Here is a 24,206-nt window from a genome sequence, read left to right as displayed (position 1 = left end):
CCTGTTCAATTTTGGTCTAATCTCCTAAAATTAGCTCACAAAATGGATGGACAGAGTGGATTCTTGTCAAACATTACGGTGGGTCCCACCTAAGTTCCCAGCGACAGGAACTTACTACGAAAGGCTTTCGCAGGAAATCCACGTCCGCTCTTCTTTGCACGACACGTATCTACGTTGGATACTCCCCCTGCCACCAGCTCGGTCAGTGGTGGTCGGTGCTCTGTGGCCCCCATGATGTATGTGTGTTTCATCCATTTTGTTCATCCATTTTTACATATCATTTTATGTCTCTGTCCCAAAAATAAAAGGGATATAAATCTCAAGTTGACCACACCATAGGAAAACAATAGTGACTGCATATCCACCATTAGAATCCTCCTAGGGCCCACTGTACTGTTTATTTGACATCCAATATATTGATTTGGTCATGCATGCCCAGATGAAGTGAAAAATAAAAAAAATCAGCTTGATCTAAAACTTTAATGGCCCCAAAAGGTTTTCAATGGATAAAGCTCATTCAACACTGTTTCCTGTAATGTGGTCCACTTGAGATTGGGATATACCTCATTTTTGGTCTCATACTATAAAATGGTCTGGAAAAATATATGGACAGCATGGATGAAACACATACATCATGGTGGGACCCACAGAGCACTAACCACACACTAGCTATATAACTGGTGTAGGTGCATTGACGCTAGAGCTGGGCATTTTAGAACTGATACGGTGGATCCGACCTGTTCCGACCCGATCCGACTTGATTTGAACCGAACCGACGGGTTGGATCGGTGCGGATCAGGTAGCTCTATCCAGATCCGAACTATTTTTGGCTCGGATTTGGATTAGGCCTAATCCGACCAGATCCGTTCCCGTATCCGATCCGATTCGGGATCCGATCCGAACCTTCCAACAATCAATCTCTATGTCTGCCACCTTCCAACAATCAAATTCCAAAAAAAATCCCCCCAAAAAATAAATCATCACAGCAATCAACCTCTCGCAGCCAAATCACGTTAATTCAGAGCAGAAATTAAAAAAAATAAATAAATCAAATCTAAATCAAATATTAAAAGAACCCAAACAACAACTGCAACGAAACGACACTCCCATCCATCTACAGTAATAGCTGAGAGAGAGAGAGAGAGAGAGAGAGAGAGAGAGCGTCGTACCAATGGAGCATTGGTTTCCTTTCTCCATTTTAGGCGGAAAGCAGAAGAGAAAAAGACCTTGGAAAGGAGGAGAGAGAAAGATTGAAAACAGAGCTTGCTTTTCTTGCCTTTATAGCTTTTTTTGTATGGTATTCCTGCTATGTATGACACTTGATACACAGCCACTCCAATAGTGCACACGTGATATGTAATAACTCACATCTGGATCGATCCGAACCTAGCCCAATCAGAAAATCGAGTCGGGCACGGATCGGATCAAACAATTCACCTTTCGGATCGGTCCGACTCAGGTGGTCTAGACTCGGTAACGGATCGGTTCGGATTCGGGTTAGACCAATGTGCTTTCGGATCGGATCGAGTTGGCCCGGATCCGATCCGAACAGGACCGATGCCCAGCTCTAATTAACGCTCATTGAGCTCTGAGTTGTACGAACGGTTTAAAGGAGATCAAAGTTGGCGAGAATCAATTCACGTTTATTTTTATTTTTTTAAAAACACATCAGGCTTCTCATTCATTTCTCCATTGCATCATCAATTATTTCTTCAGCTTCTTTATAAAAGATTATAAATATTTCTCTTTGACGGGTATTACAATCTTTTTATCTTTGAAGATTGACTTAATTTTCTTGATTTTTTGTCTTTTCTATCTATTTTGATTTAGTAAATTTAGTAAAATTACAAGTAAATTTATTAAAAGATTTTTACCCAATTGTTCTTCTTTAAATAATTCTCAGTTTATACTAGACTATTGTAGCGATGGCTTCAAGGGATAGTGGCAGGGCAAGATGGAGTGATTTGGAGAAAAAATATTTATTGATTGTTGTCTTGAAGAAGCACATAAGGGTGGTAGGTTAGGGTCAAGCTTGACCAAACAAGCATGGAACAAATTAATAATTAAGTTGAAAAAGCGTATGGGAAAAGAATTTAATCCAAAGCAATTGAAGAATTTATGGGATTATCTAAAAGTACAGTATACTACGTGGATTAAATTGATAAACATCACGGGACAAGGGTACAATGCATTGACGGGCCAATTCGATTGGCCTGAAGAAAGATGGGATGAGTACATAAAGGTAATTATGAATTTTTGTTATATGGTTAAATAAGAATTTTCCTTTCATCAAATTAAGATATGATTTTATGATATTTTGTGAAAGAATTGCTAAATGGTCCATCTTCATTTTGCTACGAATTACTTAAAATGGAGAAAGATACATTCAATAGTTTGTGTAACTTGTTTCGCATTTAAAGGTGGTTATTTGATAGTAGATATATATCACTCAAGGAAAAGATTGCCATGTTTATAATGACAATTAGTCATAACCTTCAGAATAGATTGGTAAGAAATCGATTTGTACATTCAACACAAACGGTGCATAAGTACTTCCATGAGGTATTATTTGTTATGTTAAAATTTACCAAAGAAATGATTGTCACTCCATCATTTGATTAAAATGTCCAAGAAATCAGAACACATTGACATCTTCGGCAAATATTTAAGGTAAAACTTCATATAAAAAATATAAATATATTTACTTATAATTGAATCATCCTACTCAAGGGTTAACAATTTACTTTTAATGTTTAGGGTGTAGTTGGTGCGTTAGATGGAACCCTCATTCATGCATATATCCCGACAGATAAACAAATACCTTACAGAGGAAGGGGTGAATGTGCTCAAAACGTTATGGCCATTTGTGACTTTAATATGATTTTTACATATGTCATAACTGAATGCGAAGGGGTGGCACATGATTCAAGGGTCCTTATAGATGCTGTGCTTGATCCAACAAAGAAATTTTCATTACCCCCTCCTGGTAATATTTAATATATTTTTTCATATAACTTGGTAAAATTATAACTTAAAATTTTGCTAAAATGTCATTTGTTTTTATGTAGGTAAATATTATCTAGTTGATGCTGCTTACACTCACACAAGAGGATTTATGGCACCATACCATAATGTTCGGTATTAGTTGAGTGGCTTTCGTAGTGGTGGGCGACCTACTAGTAAAGAAGAGGTTTTTAATCATATACATGAAAAGTTACAGAATGTAATCGAAAAGTCTTTTGGCGTGTTGAAGGCATGTTTTACAATTTTGAAGCGGATGACACCATATTCCTTCCCGATGCAAAGAGACATAGTTATTGCATGCATGACACTAAACAACTACATCAGAAAAGAATCCATCTCCGATCCACTCTTCCAACAATACAATGATGAAAATGTTCTTTCGGAGATGAATATCGAATCAGAGAATGATATGCCTGAAGTGGAAGAAGTATTTAGAAATTGTGAGCAAACTATTATGTCCAATATGCGAGAAGAAATTGCCGCCACACTTATACATGCAAATCATTAATTTTTTTATCTATTTTTATGAATAATGATATTTTAATTTTTTATTAAGTACTTTATAATTTATTTGAATTAAATAGAATAATTTTATTTTCATTTAATAAAAAATAATTTATTTATAATGTAAAGCATTTCCAAACATGAGATAGATCGGGGCAAATGTGTTAAATTAACATATTTTAGACATTTTAGATGTTTGTTAACAAACAGATTATTTCAAATTCAATACTTAATTTTTAGACTTCAACTATAGTTAACAAACATGTTTTTTTTTTTTTTTTTTTACTTCAGATTTTAGATTCTGGCTTCAGCTTTGAGATTCAGGCTTCAGACTTCAGATTTAACAAACAAGGCTGAGTGAAAGATACCTCGTTTCAACACTGAGGTCTTGGTATCGATCCCTTGTGGGGGTGGCTAACAGTGAAGTGTGATCTGACAGTGGGGTGTACTACCAAGCTTAAAAAAAAAAAAAAAAAAAAAAAAAAACGATACAAGAATGCATGATTGGTCTTATAGTTATCCTGTGGAAAATTTCTTTCACACGAAAATTATGTAAAACTTAAGAGGCGCATCTCTATTTCTTCTACATTGTGACATTGTATCATTGAAATTTCAAATCAAGTTATTGCAACCATCAAATTTGGGGACACATAAGTTGGGGGCACCTCACAATTCTAAAATGATGTAACACTAACTTGCAAGCATCAACCATCATTGATAATGAGATGAGTTGGGCTTCACTGGTACCGATTCTACTCTAAGCATACATCCATACCAGTAGATGTAGGGCCAAATCACCTAGAATTTTAGAGGGTATATCTTTTATTTTTTATTTTTCTCCAAAAATGCTATAATTTGAACTGATCATAATCAGATGGACTATTGGGCCCATCTATCTCAAATCTATGATGATTCATCCATTAGATCATCAATCCACATCATGAGTCATTAATCCGAAGCATCTAAACTTAAAAGCAACTGTTGGATTTTCAAATGAACTATTAAAAATGCTTATATGACGAACAAATCTTCTTAATCACGGAAACACAACCATTGAGTCACTTGATCCATCCGATGATCATCATTTATTCTATGAAATTAGTCATGATTTGGTTTGAGATAATGAATTTTATAAGTAAATGGTAGAGATTGCTTAGATTTTAGCCATCAATTGTCTATCTTTGCATGATCTGAGTTTGACATTGCTTACCTGGCAGTAGTAGCTATAAGATGTACGATCAAGATGATCTTGAGGTCACAATTGTGGCTAGAATAATTGGTGAATGACTATGATCATACATGTACTCCCATGATATTGAACAATCCTGCACTGCACTTTCACATAAATTGCATTATCATGCATTACCTCTTCATTTATGATGTGACCACTACATGAAACATCATGAACTTGTCATATCCATAACATTTGATCATGCGGGTCACGTCTGGATGGTGCACACACTAATAGCACGAGTATGCTTTGCACATGCACCACACGAGCACTAAAATATTTATCATTATCTTCGTCACTCATTTAAATTTGAAAAGGGAGAAATTAAGGGAAAATTTTCCCATTTCAAGATAAAGAGGTTACACCCCGTGCCTATATAAGGAGAGAGAGAGAGAGAGAGAGAGAGAGAGAGAGAACCGTTGATCTTGGAAGACCACACTACATTTATCATTCAATAGGTTTTTTATTAGTCAAATTCACTTTTCTTCTTTGTTTTTAATGGTTTGGATTGCACAAATTATAGTGTTTAGAATGATCATCAAGAAGACCCCACGTACACCAAGATAGACCACACCTTTGGGCCTCTTGTGGCCCCAATATGCTGTCAAATGGGCAACTGTGTGGGCCATGCTAGAGCTGTACACGAACCATGTTAGCTCCGTTAACTCGCTCAACTCGACTCGAAAAAGCTCAACTTGACTCGGTTCGAAATTGAGTTTAAGCTGATATTTTTAGCTTAAAATTTTTTAATCCAGAGTTCTAGCTTGTTCGAGCTCGAATTGACTTGGATCAAACCTCAACTCGAATCGACTCGGATCAAATCAGCTGCCAAGTGTTTGATTAAATGACTCAATGAAGTGAGGTTTCGAATGCATACATTCTCCATAAAATTAGTTAGTAACAAAGAAAGAAGGGATATAAAAAAAAAAACACACGCTCACATCATAAAACTGTCTTCAAATCATGATTTCTACGTTACCTGCTCAATGTTTATTGCAATATCAGGATGTTGCTTAAACTTGGCTCGAACGGGCCCGAGCTACTAATGAAACTAAGCTGAGATAGCCAGCCAAGCAAGCTGAGCTGAACCAAGCTCTGCCAAGCTTGACTTGACTTGATTAGACCGGTGTACAGCTTTGGCCATGCACGCTGTACGATATAGGCCGGTGTGTCGGCCCCAGTACACTGCCACGTGGACAACAGTGTGGGCTCCACACGCTGTCCACTTTGGACAATGGTGAAGGCCTAACATGCTGCGACGCGGGCAGTTGTGTGGGCCCCACACGTCCACGGTGGACAGCCGTGCAGGCCACAACACACTGCCATGGTGGGCACCCATGTGGGCCTCACACACTGTTCACTGTGGACAATTGGGTGGCCCCACATGCCCCCCAGTGGCTTAGTCAGGTGGTTCTCACATGTGGCGAATTTTAAAGTGGACCCGCCTTGATGCATGTACATTCGCTGTGATGGGTGCAAAATATCAAATATGTATTGATTAGATTTTGATTTTAGTTAGATATTCTATCTCATGAGGCGTCGTGGGCCTCATACCCATTGAATTTTGTGTCACATTGATACCACGATGGTGGGCTCCACACGTGTTAGAAAATCTTATTCTTAGCTGGCCCTACCATACGATTTTGACTAGATTTTACCTCATGTAATGAATGTGTTATAGGCAATTGACAATCAAATTGTGTGACTATCAAATTGTGATTTGATGACGGGCCTCAAACGTGTCAATCATACTGTACAAGTGGGTCCTACCATATATACCCTAGTTATGTTAACATGTCGGGGCTTTTTAGTTTGTGTGCGTAGAGAGTTGTACATCGAGTTGAGTCAAGCCCAACTCTGCCATAACCGGCTTGGCTTACTCTTACGACTACTTCAGCTCTACTTCACTCGGCTTGGCTCGACCTTCCAGCTCAAAACTCTAGCTTAGTTCCACTCAACTACTTGAGGCAAGCAAGCTGGATTCAAGTCGAGTTGAGGCGAGTTAAGCTGATCTTTGTCTCTCTTTTTTTTTTTTTTCAAAATCCCAAATCTCAAATTTGGAATTTGAAGTTTTTCTATTTTCGAACAATTATATAAATCAAAAAGAAAAAATCTAAAGATTCCATATATACCTTGTTATTGACTTGAGAGAATGTAAGAGGACTTGAACAGCCGAAGATAATGATAAATATTTTAGTGCTCGGTTCAACCTGTTTTAACTTGACTTGTGCAACTATCATAAGGGTAAGATACTTGTTCAAAAGTCAGGCATGCAAATCGCACTATTGATTTGGACCAACAACCGTAATTACTAGTCGTGTTTTGGATTTAGTGATCTCGTAATTATACTATTTTAAACGAAAACTCTATTTATTGTATTTGGGTTTAACAATGGCTAAAGGGAAGACATTGAACAAAGAGAATGACTAGCACTACAACAATTCAGTCTTTTTACGACAAGTCAACTCATCGCTAAAAACTCTAAACTCGTCGCTAAAAATTTTTTAGTGACAAGTGTAGCTAGTCGCCAATTTTATTGCAAATACGTCGTTACAAATTTTATTTAGTGATGAAAACAACAACCTGTCGCCAATGACTCAATTATTTACGATAACCCAATAACTTATTGCAAAATATAGCTAATTAGCGATGAGTTAACACGTCGCCATTGCATATCAAAAAACGTCGCTAAATATGAGACTCGTCGCGAATAAAGACGTTTTGCGACGAGTCCTTGTCATCGTTAATAAAACCAAACTTGTTAGCTTGTTACAAATAATAATTATTTGCGATGACTTAATAAATTATCGCTAAATATAGCTTGTTTGCGATGAGTTTACACGTCGCCATTGCATATTATAAAACGTCGCTAAATATGAAACTCGTCATGAATAAAGACGTTTTGCAATGAGTCCACTTATTGCTAAAAAAATATAAAATCATCGCCAAAGCCTTTATGGCAAATGGAGCTGGGCATCGGTCCGGATTGGATCGGATTGGGTATAACCCGATCCAATCCGAAATCTCTACGGCCTGATCCAAACTCGATCCGATCCATGACTGAGTCCAAGTCACCTGACTCGGACCGATCCGATGTATGGTTGGCCTGACCCGAACCGAGTCCGATTCGGTTAGGGAAACTGAGTCGGATCAGGTTTAGTATGATTCAGATCGGTTAAATTTAATTCAACTATTTCATGTGGTGTGGTCCACTTCAACCTTCAATATACCACATTTTTTTGCTCAAAGCCTAAAATGATATGTCAAAATGGATGAACGGCTTAGATAAAACATATACAACAAAGTGGGCCCCACATAACTCTAAAACACTGTATCTGTGCTTTCCCTATATGTATTACAACGTTGACATGCACTGCACGAAAGTGCAGTGCCATCCTTTTCATGCAAGCACGTCCCTTGCTGTATATAGGTTCTGTATTATAAGCACGTCACTTGCTGTATATAAGCACGAGGGTATGTGTTATATCCAAACCGTCCATCCATTTGGCGAGCTCGTCTTAAGGCTTGAGACAAAAAATAAGACAGATCTAACTATCGTGGGGACTACATGAATTGTTTAATGGTGAAAATCATTCTCTGCTACTATTTGTGGTGTGGTCCAGATGATCTTTGGATATTATTTATTTTTTGGATAATGCTCTATAATGATATCTAAAAATATATGAACGGTATTGATATAATAAATACATCACGGTAGGCCATGTAGCTTTGATATCCTTTGAACCGTTCGTACAACTCGGAGCTCAGAGGAGCGTCAGTGTCATCTTCTCACGACACATACCTATATAGGCTATATAGCTGGTGTGTGGTACGCTGAAATATAGTAGCTGGATGTCAGATAGACATCATGTGGGCGCACGGAGAGGGAAACCGACTGGTACGCCCCCTGACATGGTCGGTGCTATGTGGGCCCCACCATGACGTATGTGTTTCATCCATGTCGTCCATATATTTTTACAGATTATTTTACAATATGAGTCTAAAAATTATGTATATCCAATTCTCAAGTGGACCACATTACAAGAAACAGTGTTAAATGAGAGTCGACCATTAAAAACATTTTGAGGGCCATAAAAGTTTTGGATCAAGCTGATCTTTGTTTTTTCTCTTCCTTTGGGACTGTATGACCTAATCAACGAATTGGATGTCAAATAAACATTACAGTAGGCCTTAGATGTCAAATAAGCAGTATAATAGGCCTTAGGAGGATTTTAATGGTGGATATTCAACCGCTATTGTTTTCATGTGGTGTGGTCCACCTGAGATCTATATTCCTCTCAAATTTGGTACCAAGCCATGGCATAAACTTTAAAATGGATGAACGGAATGAACGAAACACAAACATCCGAATTGGGTCGGTTCGAATCGAAACAGATCTAATCGGATTGGATTCCAGGTCGGATTGGTCCGGGTAGGCATGAATCCGAACCCGACCCGAAAAGCATTCGGATCTAGCCTAACTTACTCGATTCGCACCGATCTAGGCTGTCGGATCGGGTCGGATCTCGTCGGTTCGGGTCAGGATTACCTAGCTTTAATGGCAACGAGTTTTGATTGTCGCAAATACGATGTCACAAATTTTATTTAGTGACAAAAACAGCAAGTCGTCACCAATAAATTAATTATTTTCCACGACCTAACAACTTATCGTAAAATATTAGCGATGAGTTGGCATGTCGTTATTATGTATCACAAAATGTCACTAAACTTCGAACTCGTCGCTAATAAAGACTTTATATTATGAATCTACTTGTCGCTAAAAATTCCAAACATGTCACCAAAGATTTTTGTCAACGATTGTTGGTCATCGTGAATTATGCTAATTTATTTATTAGTAACAAATAAAAGTTGTCCCTAATACAAATATTTTTTAAAATATTTTTTTTCTATTTGAACCAACTAATCAAACAAAATAACTTGTATTAATCAATATTCATCATCATCCATTGAAATATAAAAATAATTTAATTAAATAAAAATCAAATTTATAATTATCCATAACACAAAATAAGTACACATTTTCAAATTGTCTAATAAAAATCAATAAAATAAAATAAAGAGAAACGTGCATCCTTGATAATGTGGCGGAGCTTAGGAAGATAGCACCAGTCTGTAGGAAAATCTGTAAAATAATTAAAATAAAATATAATTAGTGACTATTCTACACTACTTGTATAATTCAAATGTGACATTTAACTTACCAGTGATGGTGTGATTGAGGTTATAGTGACATGAGAGTACGCACCATCTATTCTAACTGAGCTTATCGTGTCTGCATATCATTTATCATTTGTACTATCTCCTCCAACTGAGCCTATTGTATCTGCATATCATTAATCATCTCCTGCATGACCTGCACCTCAGTCCTAAGCTTAGTCGTTGTTGCCTCTGCCTGCTCGGTTGTAACGCCCCAGATTTCGAGGGTCAAGCAAAGCTCAACTCCCAAAATTCAACGCATCACTTATGCAACATAGATAATGATGTTTAAATGTTGTCCATATAGTTCATTAAACATGAGAGGGATTATACCAAATCAGCATATTATACTCCAGAGACAATTTAATTTAGCAAGCGGAAGACTGAAACACATACACACACACACACACACATATATAAGTATGTAAAGGTGTCGCAACCTCCAGAGTATGGGTATGATACCAGGCTGAATATAAACATGTATTGTTTCAAAATTTACAAAATATCAAAATGTACATGTCCAACTAATCCATGTATCCCTGTAATCAGCAAAGCCTGGTTAATCACAACTTATAATGGGAGCCCAACACCTGGAGGTTCATAGCGACTCACAGCTCGTCATCAACCAAATAGCTAGTGAGTATTAGACTAAAAAAGAGATAATGAAGGCCTACTTGCAGAAGGCCCGCGAGTTAATCAGTAAATTCCTGAAGTGTAATATCAGCCTGATCCCTAGATCAGAGAACTCTAAAGCAAACATGCTGGCAAAGCTAGCTTCATCGGTCAAAGATGATATCGCGAAACCAATCCTAATCGAGTTCTTAACCGAACAAAGCATTAGCGAACCCGATCCAGGCACGGTCCTCCTGATAGATTTAGAGCTGACCTGGATGAACCCAATAGTCAACTACCTCAAGGAAGGAAAACTACCCGAAGACCGACTAGAGGCACGTAGACTTCGATCTAGGGCGGCTCGCTATACCATGGTCGGAGACATTTTATACAAAAAAGAATTCTTTCTCCCTTACCTCAGATGCTTCCGGCCTGACGAAGCTGAGTATGTCCTGAAAGTAATTCATGAAGGCATTTGCAGAAACCACTCCGGCGGTCAGGCCCTTGCTCACGAAGTCATCCGACATGAATATTTTTGGCCAACCATCTAGGCAGATGCTAGGCAGTACACTCGAAAATGAGATAAATGTTAGCGATTTGTGACGATACTCGGTCAACCGCCTGAGCAGCTGACTCCAATGACAGGACCATGACCCTTCGCCCAATGGGGGATCGACATCATCGGCTCCTTACCAACTGGCAAGGGGCAGACTAAATTTATAGTCGTCGCATTGACTATTTCACTAATGGGCTGAGGTCGAGCCCCTAGCTAAGATTATCGAGCAGAAGATTACCGACTTTGTCTGAAAGAACATCATATGGCGGTATGGGATCCCCTACATGACCATCTCGGACAACGGGAAACAATTTGACAACAACCAATTCTAAGGCATGCGCGAAAACCTCGGGATCCGGAACGTCTACTCATCTACTTGAGATCAAACTCCTGACTACTTGGATCCGCTTCTACACCGAACAGATGATGCTGGACCTCGACCTGATCAAGGAAAGAATGGAGCAAGCCCAGCTTAGAGTCATGGCTCGACAATAGCAGGTCTCTTGTTTCTACAATTTTGGAGTGAGGACGACAAGGTTTCGAGTTGGAGACTTGGTCCTCCGTAAAACCTTTCACAATACCAAGGAACATGGCTCAAAAACCCTGGGACCGAACTGGGAAGGGCCCTACATAGTTACAAGCACGAGTCGACCGAGAACGTATCGGCTCAAAGACATGGAAGGATGACTCTTGCCATAATTGTGGAACGACGAGCACCTGAAAATCTACTATGCGTTGGAGCTGACCTGGCCTAAGCACAAAATCTACTTTCCTTTTGTTTTTAATCAATAATGTCAGAATCTACGGAAACTTAATAAAAATCCCAAGCTCGGAAAAACTTCGCTCTCTACTTTCCTATGTAAATTTACTGAGGGCTTCCTACAATAGAAGGAAAAAATAGCCCTCACCAATGGACCGACCCTTAAAGAAGAGGTCGGACCATGAGCCATCGCTACCACATAAACAACACAACCTACGATAGGAACAATGCTTCTGAAAACGAGTGTCCGACCAAGAATCACAGTTCGTAAAATGAACGACTAAGGGCCCAACCTTGGCGCAACCCAAAAGTACCGACCTGCCCATCATAAAACCGACTAGTCTACTTAGAAAATCCACGCAAACAACCATTGCAACAAAAAAATATTTTATTAATAATAACATAAAAAGTACATTGCAAAAAAAGAAGATTACAAGAAAAAGAAGAGAAAATCATCATTAGGGGGGGGGGTGGGTGGGTTCTCAGAAGGCAAGTTTTCCGGAGGCACCTCGAAATCTTTAGAGAAGTCAACCTCAAAAGCCAAGATGTCAAGCTCAGGATACGCCCCTTTGACATCCTCGAGGTACTTCTCATACCCAAAGTCATATAGGGCGTCCCTATCCTCCTCATAATCCTTAGAGGCCTTATACTCCTCCATGGAGGCCGCCCAAGCCACAAGAATGGCCACCCGAGCTACTTTCATCTTCATGCTATATTCGCGCTTCAGCTCGCCCATGTCAGACTTCCACTTAGTGCCCCTCTCCAGAGCTTCGGCAAGAAGCCTCTTAAACGCCTCTAGCTCGGTCAGCGCTGCCTCCACCTGAGCCTTCAGGGCTGTGTTCGCTCCCTCCACCTGAGCCCCTCAGAGCAGCGTTCTAAAAGCAGAGTTGCTCGGCTTCAACACCCTTCTGCAACAGCGCGACCTCAGCCTCTTTGTACTCCACTTTGCCGCGCACTATCTCGTGACGAGTGTTTATGAGAGATGGGTTGAACATAAACAAAACTCACATTAGAAAACGCAAAAATAACTAACCAAAGGAAATGTCGAAAGAAAAACTCACCTTGACAAGGAGCCTCGCCAACTGCCCCATAACCTCATCTGAAGGCATGTCCATCGTCATGGTGAATTCGACATCGGTTACGTGTTGTTCAATCCAGTGCAGAAGGCCCTCCATCGGGGCACGAGCCAACCTAAGGGACCCTCGAGCCTCGTCACCTTGGCCACCAACTGGCTTCTCCACTTGAGGCGCAGGAATCTTGGCCTCAATCTTCGCAAACCTCTGGGCCCCAGCCCTCTGAGCCCCAGTAGCTCGGACCTCGGCAACAGAAGTCGGCCTCACAACCACCTCAGCCACCTCGGGGACGGCCGCGACAGAAGCCATAGTCGGCACAACATCTGCGACTTCCCAACCCGTAGAAAACGAAGACATAATTATCCCCTTCTTCTTTGAGGTCATCTTCTTCTTCCTCTGAGCCACCTCAATCAGAGAAGGCGCTTTACGCTTCGAGCCCCTCGGACTAGGCATTTCTACACGATAAAAAATAGAGGTCAACAAACACATAAACAAAAAAGAAACCTACAGTTAAACCCCTAAAAGATATACCTGTCAAAAACAAGTTAAGACCTGATTTGAGTAGCAGCTGGGGTGTGATCAAGCACTTCCAAGACCTTAGCTCGGCGTCCATCGACCTCGCTTTGACAATCCGTGCTTGTTCCTCTACACCCACTGCAACAAGGTACTTAGGCAGAACTTCCATGAACAATCACGATTAGAAACAAAGAAGCAAATTGAACTAAAGCATAATCGATCATATATACCGACCTAACGTGGTGAAGGAGGTCAAAACCTAAGAGCGTAGCCCGAAAATCTCTGGTGTCTCCCAGTCCCCCGATGTCCAGAACCACTTAGTCTTCCAATTCTTGTTCGAGGTCGGGATGTCTGTGACTATGGCCCTAGTAGTCTTCTTCCAAGCAGCAAAATAATACCAACCCTCGTGAAGGGGATTGAATTTCACTTGGTACAAGTGAAGGAACTCATTCACCGTCAGCTCGGGTTGATCAAGCTCGGACCAGAGAATGAATGTCCCCACCAGCGTTCTCCACGCATTAGGGATTAGCTGCCCCAAGGCTAGTCCAAGTATGCGAGGACTCCTCACAATTCCAACAAAGGGGGCCTCAACCCACACTGTAGGGTGACCTAGAAGATGGTCACCTCGTCCTCCCAAGGTTTGTTAGGGAGCACCACGGAGTTAGGGACATGGTACCCCGACTTGATTCGCACCAGGTCGGCCTCCATCAACAAGGACTCTACCAGCCATTTTCCTCTTCCTCTGATGAGGACCCACTGACTTCTTCAATTACTACGGCAACCCCCTCTGCATCCTCCGGTTGTTCGGTCGAGGATCGCTCCGTCATTCACGACTCATGGGATGCCTGGAAATCCCTGTCGCTCATCATCATCAGGGGTGATGGCGGGTTTGACATGGGATGAAGATCACCTGCCCCACCGTCACCACAAGACGTCCTCTCTCGCTGGCTTGGCATTTCCGGTTTGATTCCGAGAATGGAAGATTGCCAAAAACCTGAAGAAAAGAAGAAAAGGACGAAGGGAGGGGAATAGTAAAGCAAAAGTGATGCTCACCAAGGAAGAAGACTCGCGAGACGACACCAGAAAACCTCTTGCAGCCTCGCTGGAGATCGCCTGATGCCAAGGGAGGGCAAGTGCGACAAAAGCAAAAGGGACAAGTAACCCTACTTGACGTTAGGGCGCCCCCTTTTATAGCAAAACCATACATATGACATTTAATGTGCTCATTCAATGTGGCAACCAGAGCAACTCCTCGACGCCTGCGCTCAGACACGTGGAGCCCTACCATTCGCTGCACGACTCCACGACCAAGAGCATGCCACGTGTCGTCGTCCCATTTGCCGGATGCTGAAAAGGCACCTTGACAATGCGCATGACCTCGAGTTACGAACATGCCGTCTCGAGTGCCACGTATCATGATTGCAGATAAGCTTTGGTTCTTGTACCCGCTGCCTAACTTGACATTAATGACGAATTGACTCGACACCCCAAAAGATAATGATCCGACCTAACCAGGACCAACTTACTTCTTAAGTCCGCTTCGCAAGCTTAGAAATATGGGGGCTTACTGTTATGGAAAAAAATGGATCAACCAAGGAGATATGGTTAGGTCGGAACTCCACGTGCTTACCCAGGTCGGAAATAAACCAATGCGACCGAAAGAACCAACCTCTGACCCGAGACCAAGCAAGAAATAAGATCAAGCTCGAGATATCGTCATTGAGATAGAAGTATCTATCACTCGACTAGAGGAATCAGGCCGACATGAGCCCAGGTCGGCCTACTACCTCCAAGTCAGATCGGCATACTGCCCCTAAGTCAGGTCACCTAAGACCACCTCGGCCTTTTACTGCACATCCCCAACGATCCCGAATAGTTAGGGGAGATCCACCCGAGATCTTATTCAAAGATCTCGGGGGATATCCACGATACGCTCGGGATCCCGAGATCTTCACCAAGGATCTCAGGAAGTCTCCCCATGCGTTCGGGATCAAAATCCCTCTACGGGATGTCCCTACTAAATATGGAGATCTCCTCTACATCACCACCTTTCCCCAACTATAGATACGTTCATTTCTAATGGTGAAAGATATGCAATACAATTCTAAGTCTAAAATTCTACTCTCGACTAGACCTAAATTCCGTAGCCTGACTTTGGCATCGGAGGTTCCCTGCTCTAGCAAGGGTCTCCTTTATCCATTCCTTATGCAGGCATCCGAAAGATTCAGGGAAGGCTAATCAGTTTTCTGCATCAATAATATGCATAATATACGTGTGGAAAAAAAAAAAAAACTCTTTACATATTGATACAAAGTAAATATAATATCTACGTACAAACGAATGATACGTCATCGATGGAGTCACACCCATGACTAAATAACTCAGTTAAGAATGCTCCGATGCCGAAATCCTAGGTGTGCCAGGAGAAGGGCAGGAACGCTTACCCTTGATTCTCACCGGGGCCCACTGAGCTATAGAACAATAAGAATTTTATCCTGGCCCTTCATCCATGGCAGATTAGGCATCTGTACGGACCAGGTTCTACATAAACAACATGGGGGTTCTCCACGCAAATCAAGGGTGGGTGTAACTCTCGATCTGTCACCATTGGCCCATGTGAGTTTCCGTTGGCTGATCTGTCATCATTATGTTGAAAAGCTTCGTAGGCCCATCATCATCCCTGTGTTTTATCCACTCCGTTCATTCATTTTTTTTAATTTTTTTTTTCCATATTAGGGCACTAGTCAAAAAAAATGAGGCAATCGAAAGCTTAAGTGGACCACACCACAGGAAGAAGTAGGGACTTTCCTGGGCCCACCATGATGTTTACTTTCCTCGAACCTGTTCATAAGGTCACACAAACCTCGGTTAAGGAAAAACAAAAATCAGCTTATCCAAAACTTAGAAGTTTTCTACGGTAGCAGTTCAATTCCGACTGTTTCCTATGATGTGGTCCACTTGAGCTTTGAATCTGCCTTATTTTTGGCTCATGCACTTAAAATAATATTTTTAAAAAAATGGGTGGATGGTGTGAATAAAATACGGACATCAAGGTGGGGCCCACAGATCTTTTCCACGTATGTCGGTGATGTATATTATACACTAGGCAATCCGAATCCCCTTAGGCGACACATCACACGGACATGTCAGATGACGGTAATGCATGACGTGGTCCCGCGACGGATCACATCCAATGGTGGCCCACCAAGATCAACGGCCCTAAATAATACAGTCCAGCTAATCAAAGAGTTCACAACCGCTTTAAAGGTCTCAAACGGATTCCAGCTGTTACTTGTGTTCCCGAGAGCACTTTACCTTTATCGCACCTCTCACTTCTGTCGAAACCGCGTTTGTCGGCCCGCCCGTTGTTATAACCGTTTTTCAAAAACCTCCCAACGGAAAACCCGCGAAATTCATTCCCCTTCCATCCCCTGCAACCGAAAAACCTGCGAAAGAAATCGCACTCTCACGAAACAACAAAAATACCAAAAAAAAAAAAATTTAAAATTAAAAAAAAAAAAAAAAAAAAAAATCCCCCTTTTTTCTGATGCATGAAATTCTTAGGATTTTGGGTTCTTCCCCTTTCAACCTCTCCTCCGAAGAAATGCCATTTCCCATTCTCTCCCTCTGAAAATCCAAAAATACCAATCTAGTCCTTTCACATCCAAGAGAGATGGAGGGAGAGGGAGGAGGAGAGCCAGTGGATAAGGTTGGGATGGCCCAAGAAGAGAGCAATGTGATTCAGGGGCTGATCGATGTGATTGAGGCCGTTGGATCATTTGCGGATTTCCGACGGACCCAGAGGAAGGAGTGTTCCAATCTGGTGAGAAGGATGAATCTGTTGGCGCCGATGTTGGAAGAGGTGAGGGAGTTCGAAGGGCAGCTGCCTCCAGAGGCTGAGAAGTGTCTGGATGATCTGAAGAAGGTCTTCGTGTTGTCCAAGAAGCTTTTGATTACTTGTCATGAGGGGAGCAAGATTTATCTGGTTATTTTTTCTTTTCTTTCTTTGCTTTTTTCTTTTTCTTTTAAAAAAATAATAAATAATAATTTTAGCTTTTTTCATTTATTCGGTTTTGTGGGCAGACCAAAATTATCTACTCCATCCATCTCCACTGCACATCTGATGGTAATCTGGACAGTGCATACACAAAAGTCGTGATGATCAGACAATCCTAACTGTCCAATCAATGAAATTTTCCATGTCGAATGTGCGATGCGGGAACCAAATTAGCTCCTCTGCCTGTCTCGACTGTATTTCCAGTGGGCTCACATGGTGCTCCGAAGCGTCCATTGATTCTGCCTCTCTGTTGATGGGCTGTGGCGCAAACATCGCAACAATTAGATCTGTCTGGTCGAGGAACTTCTCCCTGTAGAATTTGGGTCATTTCCCTTTTCTCCATAGCTGCCCTGCCTCAAAATCGTGACAATCGGATAATCCTAGCCGTCCCTTCCATGATGTGCAAGTGGACAATTAGGAAACTGAAAGAGTCTAAATTTTACCGAAAACTTTCAGATGGTCATGATCAGATGAATTTCTTTCTTCTTTTTTTCCTGTATTGGTTGGTCACATCAGCACTGCAAAATAGCACAGGTTAGATGGTCCCAACACTCCATATGATGAAAATTTCCATGTCCAATGCGTGGGCGTGGAAACATATTAGCTATCCACCTGTTTCCACAATGCATCTGGTGGGCCATGGTGAACCAGGCCATCTTTTTGAGTCTGCCCATCTATGAATGGGCTATGGAATAAACATCGCAACAATGGGATGGTCCAATCAAGAAACTTATACCTGTATAATGTGGTCTGTTTTGTTCTTCTCCCTAGTTGTCATTGGCTCAAAATTCGCCTATTGTAAAATCCTGAATGTCCAACTGGTGCTGTTCAAATTAAGAGTTAGAAAATAAGCAAAAGTGTGCATATTTAATGGAAAAAATTTCATTGATTGTATAGTTATGATTGTCTGACCGGCACTCGTCGGGGTATATAAGCTAGAGTTTTTATTATTTATTATTTATTTATTATTATTATTATTTTTATGTCTGTGGTGGTGGGGTTGGACTGGGTCTCTTTGCTGATTAATACTTTTCATTTTTGTTAGGCATTGGAGAGTGAAGCGGTGATGGGTAGATTCCATGCTGTTTATGAAAAAATGAGTCAGGCTTTGGATTGTATGCCTTACAATGAGATTGGGATCTCTGATGAAGTGAGAGAGCAAGTGAGTTTCTTTTTCTTTTTTGTTTTGATGAATATTTTTATCAAAATCTTCTTGAGAATTACCTAGATTTGTTCTCGTAAATAAGCTTTAATTTATTAATTTCATCAATCCAATGAGGCGAAGTATTTTTCCTTCCAAGTCTTCGACGTTTCTTGCAATTCGGATATGAAAATCCAATCGAGGAAGCTGACGTTTACTGGATCAAGAAATAGATTAATTGTAACCATATTGACAAATCTCATTCTTGGCAATTTCACAGCCTGGAAATTTCTCAGGAGGAACTCTCTCTCTCTCTCTCTCTCTCTCTCTCTCTCTCTCTCTCTCTCTCTCTCTCTCTCTCTCTCTCTCTCTCTCTCAATTTATGTCCATGCCTACTTGTCAATATATCATCTTGCAACTTAAAATGTTTTTATTGCCCCATCAGCATAAAAATTGGGTGTCTCTGTTTATCTGATTAGAGTTTATGATATTGTTGTACTCAATTGGAAATAATAAGGTTGTGTTTGGTTGCACCAAATTTCATGATATTTATACCAAATTAGACTGATTAATTATGAAATTTCATGATATTTCGGGTCCTTACTCATGCATTAGTGCAGACTCACAAGAGTTTCAACATGAGGTCATGGGTTGGAGTACCCATTGGTGAAATCCCACTGTGTGTGGGTGTGTGGGGGTGTGAGTGCATGTGCTTTAAAAAAAAAAAAAAAAAAAAAAAAAACATGTCAATTCGCTTCCTACATTCGGCAATCATCTGTGAGAAACCAGGCATTATATGATGCTCAATCTAAAGAAACATCATGCTCTGTTTTATCCAGTAATAGGAATAGTGGGTCCTGTCTTTCTGTAATCTAAACCACTCATCTGTTGGGCCTCATCATCAGTGGACTAAGCCACATATCTCTACTGTATGATGAACCCAACCATCTGAATTGTGGCTTTCAAATGGACACTTATAGCCAATTGTCCACATTTGGGTGCTTAGGATTGTCGAATGGGGGAGATTTTCAGTTGGTTTTCCCATAAATGATGAGTGAACCATATGAACATTTTGGATCAGCAAAAGGTGGGCCGCCCTATATGTATGTTTATTGAGAAGAGAACTGTTCAACCGAGTATCTGTATTTCCTAGTGATAAATAGCTGTATTTTCAGAAGTTACAGTTGTTTTGTGTGCAACTAAACATCATTGAAAAGCTTTTGTGCATCTGGGTGTTACACTAAATGTAATATGTGCGCTGAGTCAGGTTGAGCTAATGCATGAGCAACTCAAAAGAGCGAAGCGGCGAGCGGATACTCAAGATATAGAGCTTGCAATGGATATGATGGTTGTATTTTCTAAAAAAGATGATCGAAATGCAGACACCGCCATACTGGAACGGTTAGCGAAGAAGCTAGAGCTGCATACTATCCCAGAGTTGCGAGATGAAACACTAGCTGTAAGAAAACTCATCAAAGAAAGGGGCAGACAGAATGTTGAAACCACCCAACAGATCATAGACCTCCTGAACAAATTCAAACAGATTGCTGGGATTGACGAGACAAACAAGCTAGATGATGTTACTTGGCAGAAATGTTTTAATAAGTGCCCATCTTTGGTGATCCCAAATGATTTCCTTTGTCCAATCTCACTGGAACTCATGACGGATCCTGTTATCATCGCGACCGGTCAGGTAAACTTTCATAACCCAAAGAGAAATATCTACGAGAATCTTGCGAAGAGGATTTGCGGTGAACATGCCAATGTGGGACGTATGAGAACTGGTCCAATCGTCAGGTGGGACTGCCAAACATGCCTGAGTCCAAAATTCAGGCCGATCCACTCTACAGGCGAGCAACACATATGCCTTGTTGAATGTGGAAATTTGTCATACTATTTGTGACAGTCCATTTCTCTCATACATGTTTCGCCCACCTCATGGGCACCTTAACAGTGGGCCCCACCAGATGGATGGCCCAGATCTCACACATGGGTAGCATGATGACTCTTGGCACAATACTCCCTAGCATTTCTCAAGCCCAAATGGGTAAATATTCTATTTCTGCAAAGATTGTAGTGGAGGCTGATAGCAGTTATCGTCTATCTTTCAGACATACGAAAGATCGAGCATACAGAAGTGGCTGGATTCCAATCACCGGACCTGTCCAAACACTCGACAGATATTGTCCCATCTCTCGCTAGCACCAAACTATGCCCTCCGCAACTTAATTTTGCAGTGGTGTGAGAAGAACAATGTCGAATTGCCGAAAAAGGACAGTTGTGCCAGCTCAGACGACTCTGAACACAAAGAGGAGATTTCTACATTGGTTGCAAACCTGTCATCAGGTCAGCTCGATGTGCAGCAAATGGCAGTCAAGAAAATCCGTCTGCTTTCCAAAGAAAATACTGATAATAGGATCGCCATTGCTAGTTGTGGTGCAATTCCACCTCTGGTCCACCTGCTGTCCTACCCAGATTCCAAGATCCAAGAACACACAGTAACCGCTCTGTTAAATCTATCGATTGATGAAGGAAACAAGAGACCGATTGCCAAAGAAGGAGCCATTCCCGCTATAATCGAAGTTTTGAAAAATGGAACTATCGAGGCCAGAGAGAACTCTGCTGCGGCGTTATTCAGTCTATCTATGCTTGATGAGAACAAAGTGATGGTGGGGTCCTTGAATGGAATCCCACCATTGGTTGATCTCTTAAATAATGGGACCATCAGAGGTAAGAAGGATGCAGCGACTGCCCTCTTTAACTTATCTCTCAACAATGCAAACAAGGCCAGAGCGATCGAGGCCGGCATTGTCCCACCTCTACTCCAACTGCTTGGTGATAAGCAATTAGGTATGATCGACGAGGCTCTATCAATTTTGCTTCTTCTCGCATCGCATCCTGAAGGACGCAACTCGCTAGGACAGCTGTCGCTCATTGAAGTGCTCGTGAATTTCATCAAAGATGGGACGCCCAAGAACAAGGAGTGTGCGCTTTCCGTTCTGCTCGAGTTGGGATTGAGTAATTCATCTTTCATATTGGTTGCACTCCAGTTCGGTGTCTATGATCATTTGGTTGATGTGGCGAAGAGCGGAACTAGTAGAGCTCGAAGGAAGGCTAGCTCCCTCCTGCAGCATATGAGCAACTGCGAGCAGGTTCCATGAAATTCGAAGTATTAGATCTCCGGGTTTTCTACACCTGCACTCCACAGGCACCTCTACACGGGGGATCTGAATCGTGGATCAGGTGGGCCCAACATGTTGATGACATGGTGAAATCAGGCCAGTTAACTGATCATATTTGAGCCAGCATTCGACATTTAACATACACATGCAGCCTACCTGATGAGTGGAATGTCCTGATCTTTGGGCTATCTCAGCTATGCAGTGGGGCCCACCGCCCACCTAATGTATGTGTTGAGATGCCGCACAGGTGTGGGGGTGAGTGTGAGCTTAGCAGAACTTCAGACTGTCAGATTGTTATGGTATTCATTCAACCAGATAGTCAGAATATACACTGAAATTCTCAATGTGTGATTCTCTTAAGTGATTTTCCTACCTCCTACTCTGTAGCTTCATGCTATATAATGTATTGGATGAAAATATCTGGTGTAAACCCAATCCCTGACTTCTTAATAGTGATTTTTAATAGTGGCATAGTTCTTGAATTCTACATTGCTTCTTTGTATTAGCTTTGTGTTTGAATTCAGTATCTAAAGTTAAAAAATTCAAGGAATTTCCTGCTGAAAATGCATGGATGCTGAAGGATGACAGATGAAACAGGACCTCAGCTCCATTGAAATGTTCTATCATCAGAATAGTTGAGATGAATAACCTCAAATACGGCGCACATATCTGCAGGTAAATGTAGAAGAACAAGATATTTGAATAAATGAGAAAATTTTTTTAAAAAAAAACCTCACTCCAAGAAATTCTTTGATATCGTCCACTCGACCCTTAATCTTCACAAATTCAATAATTTTGGGTGCAATTCAGAATAGATGATTTCTTTCAGTTGAGGGTGTGTTTGGATGCACAATTTAATTGAATTGGGGAAAATTGAATTCTATAAGAGTTTCTCCACCAATACAAAAGGCATGTTTAGGGGATCACTAGAAAGCGAGTGAACATGATGCTTTTCCACCCAAATTAGTAAAATTAGCATGCATGGCCATCTTAGGTTGGTCCTGAAATATACCGACGGCAGAAATGCAGAGAAGTCGTAGTATCGTGCTAATGCAGTTCCCCTTTGCTGCCCACCACCCCAGATGCCGAACAGATGGTTATCTATCAGTTGAATCAGAGTATTCATTCTGCCTACATTACGTTTTTAATTAAATCCAACTGAACTTCTAGTCAGCTTCACAACCATCAAAATCAAGCACTTCTCTAAACATTCTTTAAACGCTTGTAGAATACTCTTTTCACTGTTAGCAAGTTTTAAAAGGCATGGACATGGGCAATCCTCATGACTGTTAGATACACCCATTCCTTTCCACTTTTGGCTATACATTAGTACAGATTTTTACATCCATCTTTTCTATACATTGGTACAAAAAACACCCACTTTTCCACTTTTTGTTATGCAATGGTAAAATGTATAGAGAAGAGATCACATATAGTGGCTGTAAGTGAAACTACAGGCACTTCTTTCTCACCAACATATCACATGTATAGTATATCAAATCCATGGAGATGGTGGGCCACACCCTGATGATCACCTGGAACGAAAATCAGGTCAATCCATTCACTGAATGAGTAGACGGTTGAATCAGCTTGGATATAAAAAATTTGATTAATTAATATAAGGCAATGATGAAACAATTCAAACCAATCTACAGCCAGCAGTTGAATTGCATGCGTCACTGCTTCAATCTCCAAGTTGTTATGACATTAAGGTTGTGACAAAGGCGTTTTTTTTTTTTTTTTTTTTGTTCAGAGAAACCTTGTGACCATTTTAGTGCATTCAACCACAGTCGAGTTTTCTAATTTGGCATTTTTGTTCTGCATCGAACCTTGATTTTCTGCGGCATTGATTTTCCATGGGAACTTCAAGGATGCCTTTGGATGTACAAATGATATGAATTGTCAGTTACATTCTTTCCAAGTAAACCTTCAAAGTTGCTTGCAGTTTGGGGCCTCCACTCTCAACATGGACTATGAGGAAATTAAAATTTGGTAATTATGAATTTATCAGACTAGTAATTGCATCCAAACACACATACTTCCATTTGGCATCCGACAAATCAAACCCCAACACTCCCCTCGACTGTAGAAGGTGAACATGCTTAAGGACTTTCATCATACCTATCGTCTCCCCATTTAAATACAGAGGAAGAATTACACCGTAATGTGAGGTGGGAACTCCAGGCATAAAAAGGGGAGAAGATGGATTTTCATTGTTGCTGTTTACAAGATGAATTATCTTCCCTGTCAAAGTGCACTTCTCTGCACAGAAACTACATGGATAAAGGAGGGTCTATGCTCCCCGAAGAACTTCCCCAGGAATCCCAAAATCT

General features: G+C 41.0%; 1 protein-coding gene across 1 annotated transcript; it reads left to right on the top strand.

Annotated features, from left to right (window-relative positions):
* Positions 1-16,563: 16,563 nt before the first annotated feature.
* On the top strand, positions 16,564-22,360 carry LOC131237038 (U-box domain-containing protein 15). Its single transcript, XM_058234656.1, has 4 exons — positions 16,564-17,478; positions 18,596-18,712; positions 19,959-20,384; positions 20,803-22,360. Exons 1-4 carry the CDS (start codon positions 17,167-17,169, stop codon positions 21,850-21,852), a joined length of 1,905 nt encoding a protein of 634 aa, XP_058090639.1. The 5' UTR covers positions 16,564-17,166; the 3' UTR covers positions 21,853-22,360.
* The last annotated feature ends 1,846 nt before the right edge of the window (positions 22,361-24,206 follow it).

The sequence above is a fragment of the Magnolia sinica genome, chromosome 2 (genome assembly GCF_029962835.1).
Source record: "Magnolia sinica isolate HGM2019 chromosome 2, MsV1, whole genome shotgun sequence".
Taxonomy (NCBI): domain Eukaryota; kingdom Viridiplantae; phylum Streptophyta; class Magnoliopsida; order Magnoliales; family Magnoliaceae; genus Magnolia; species Magnolia sinica.
This window is presented reverse-complemented; position numbering and strand designations above follow the sequence as displayed.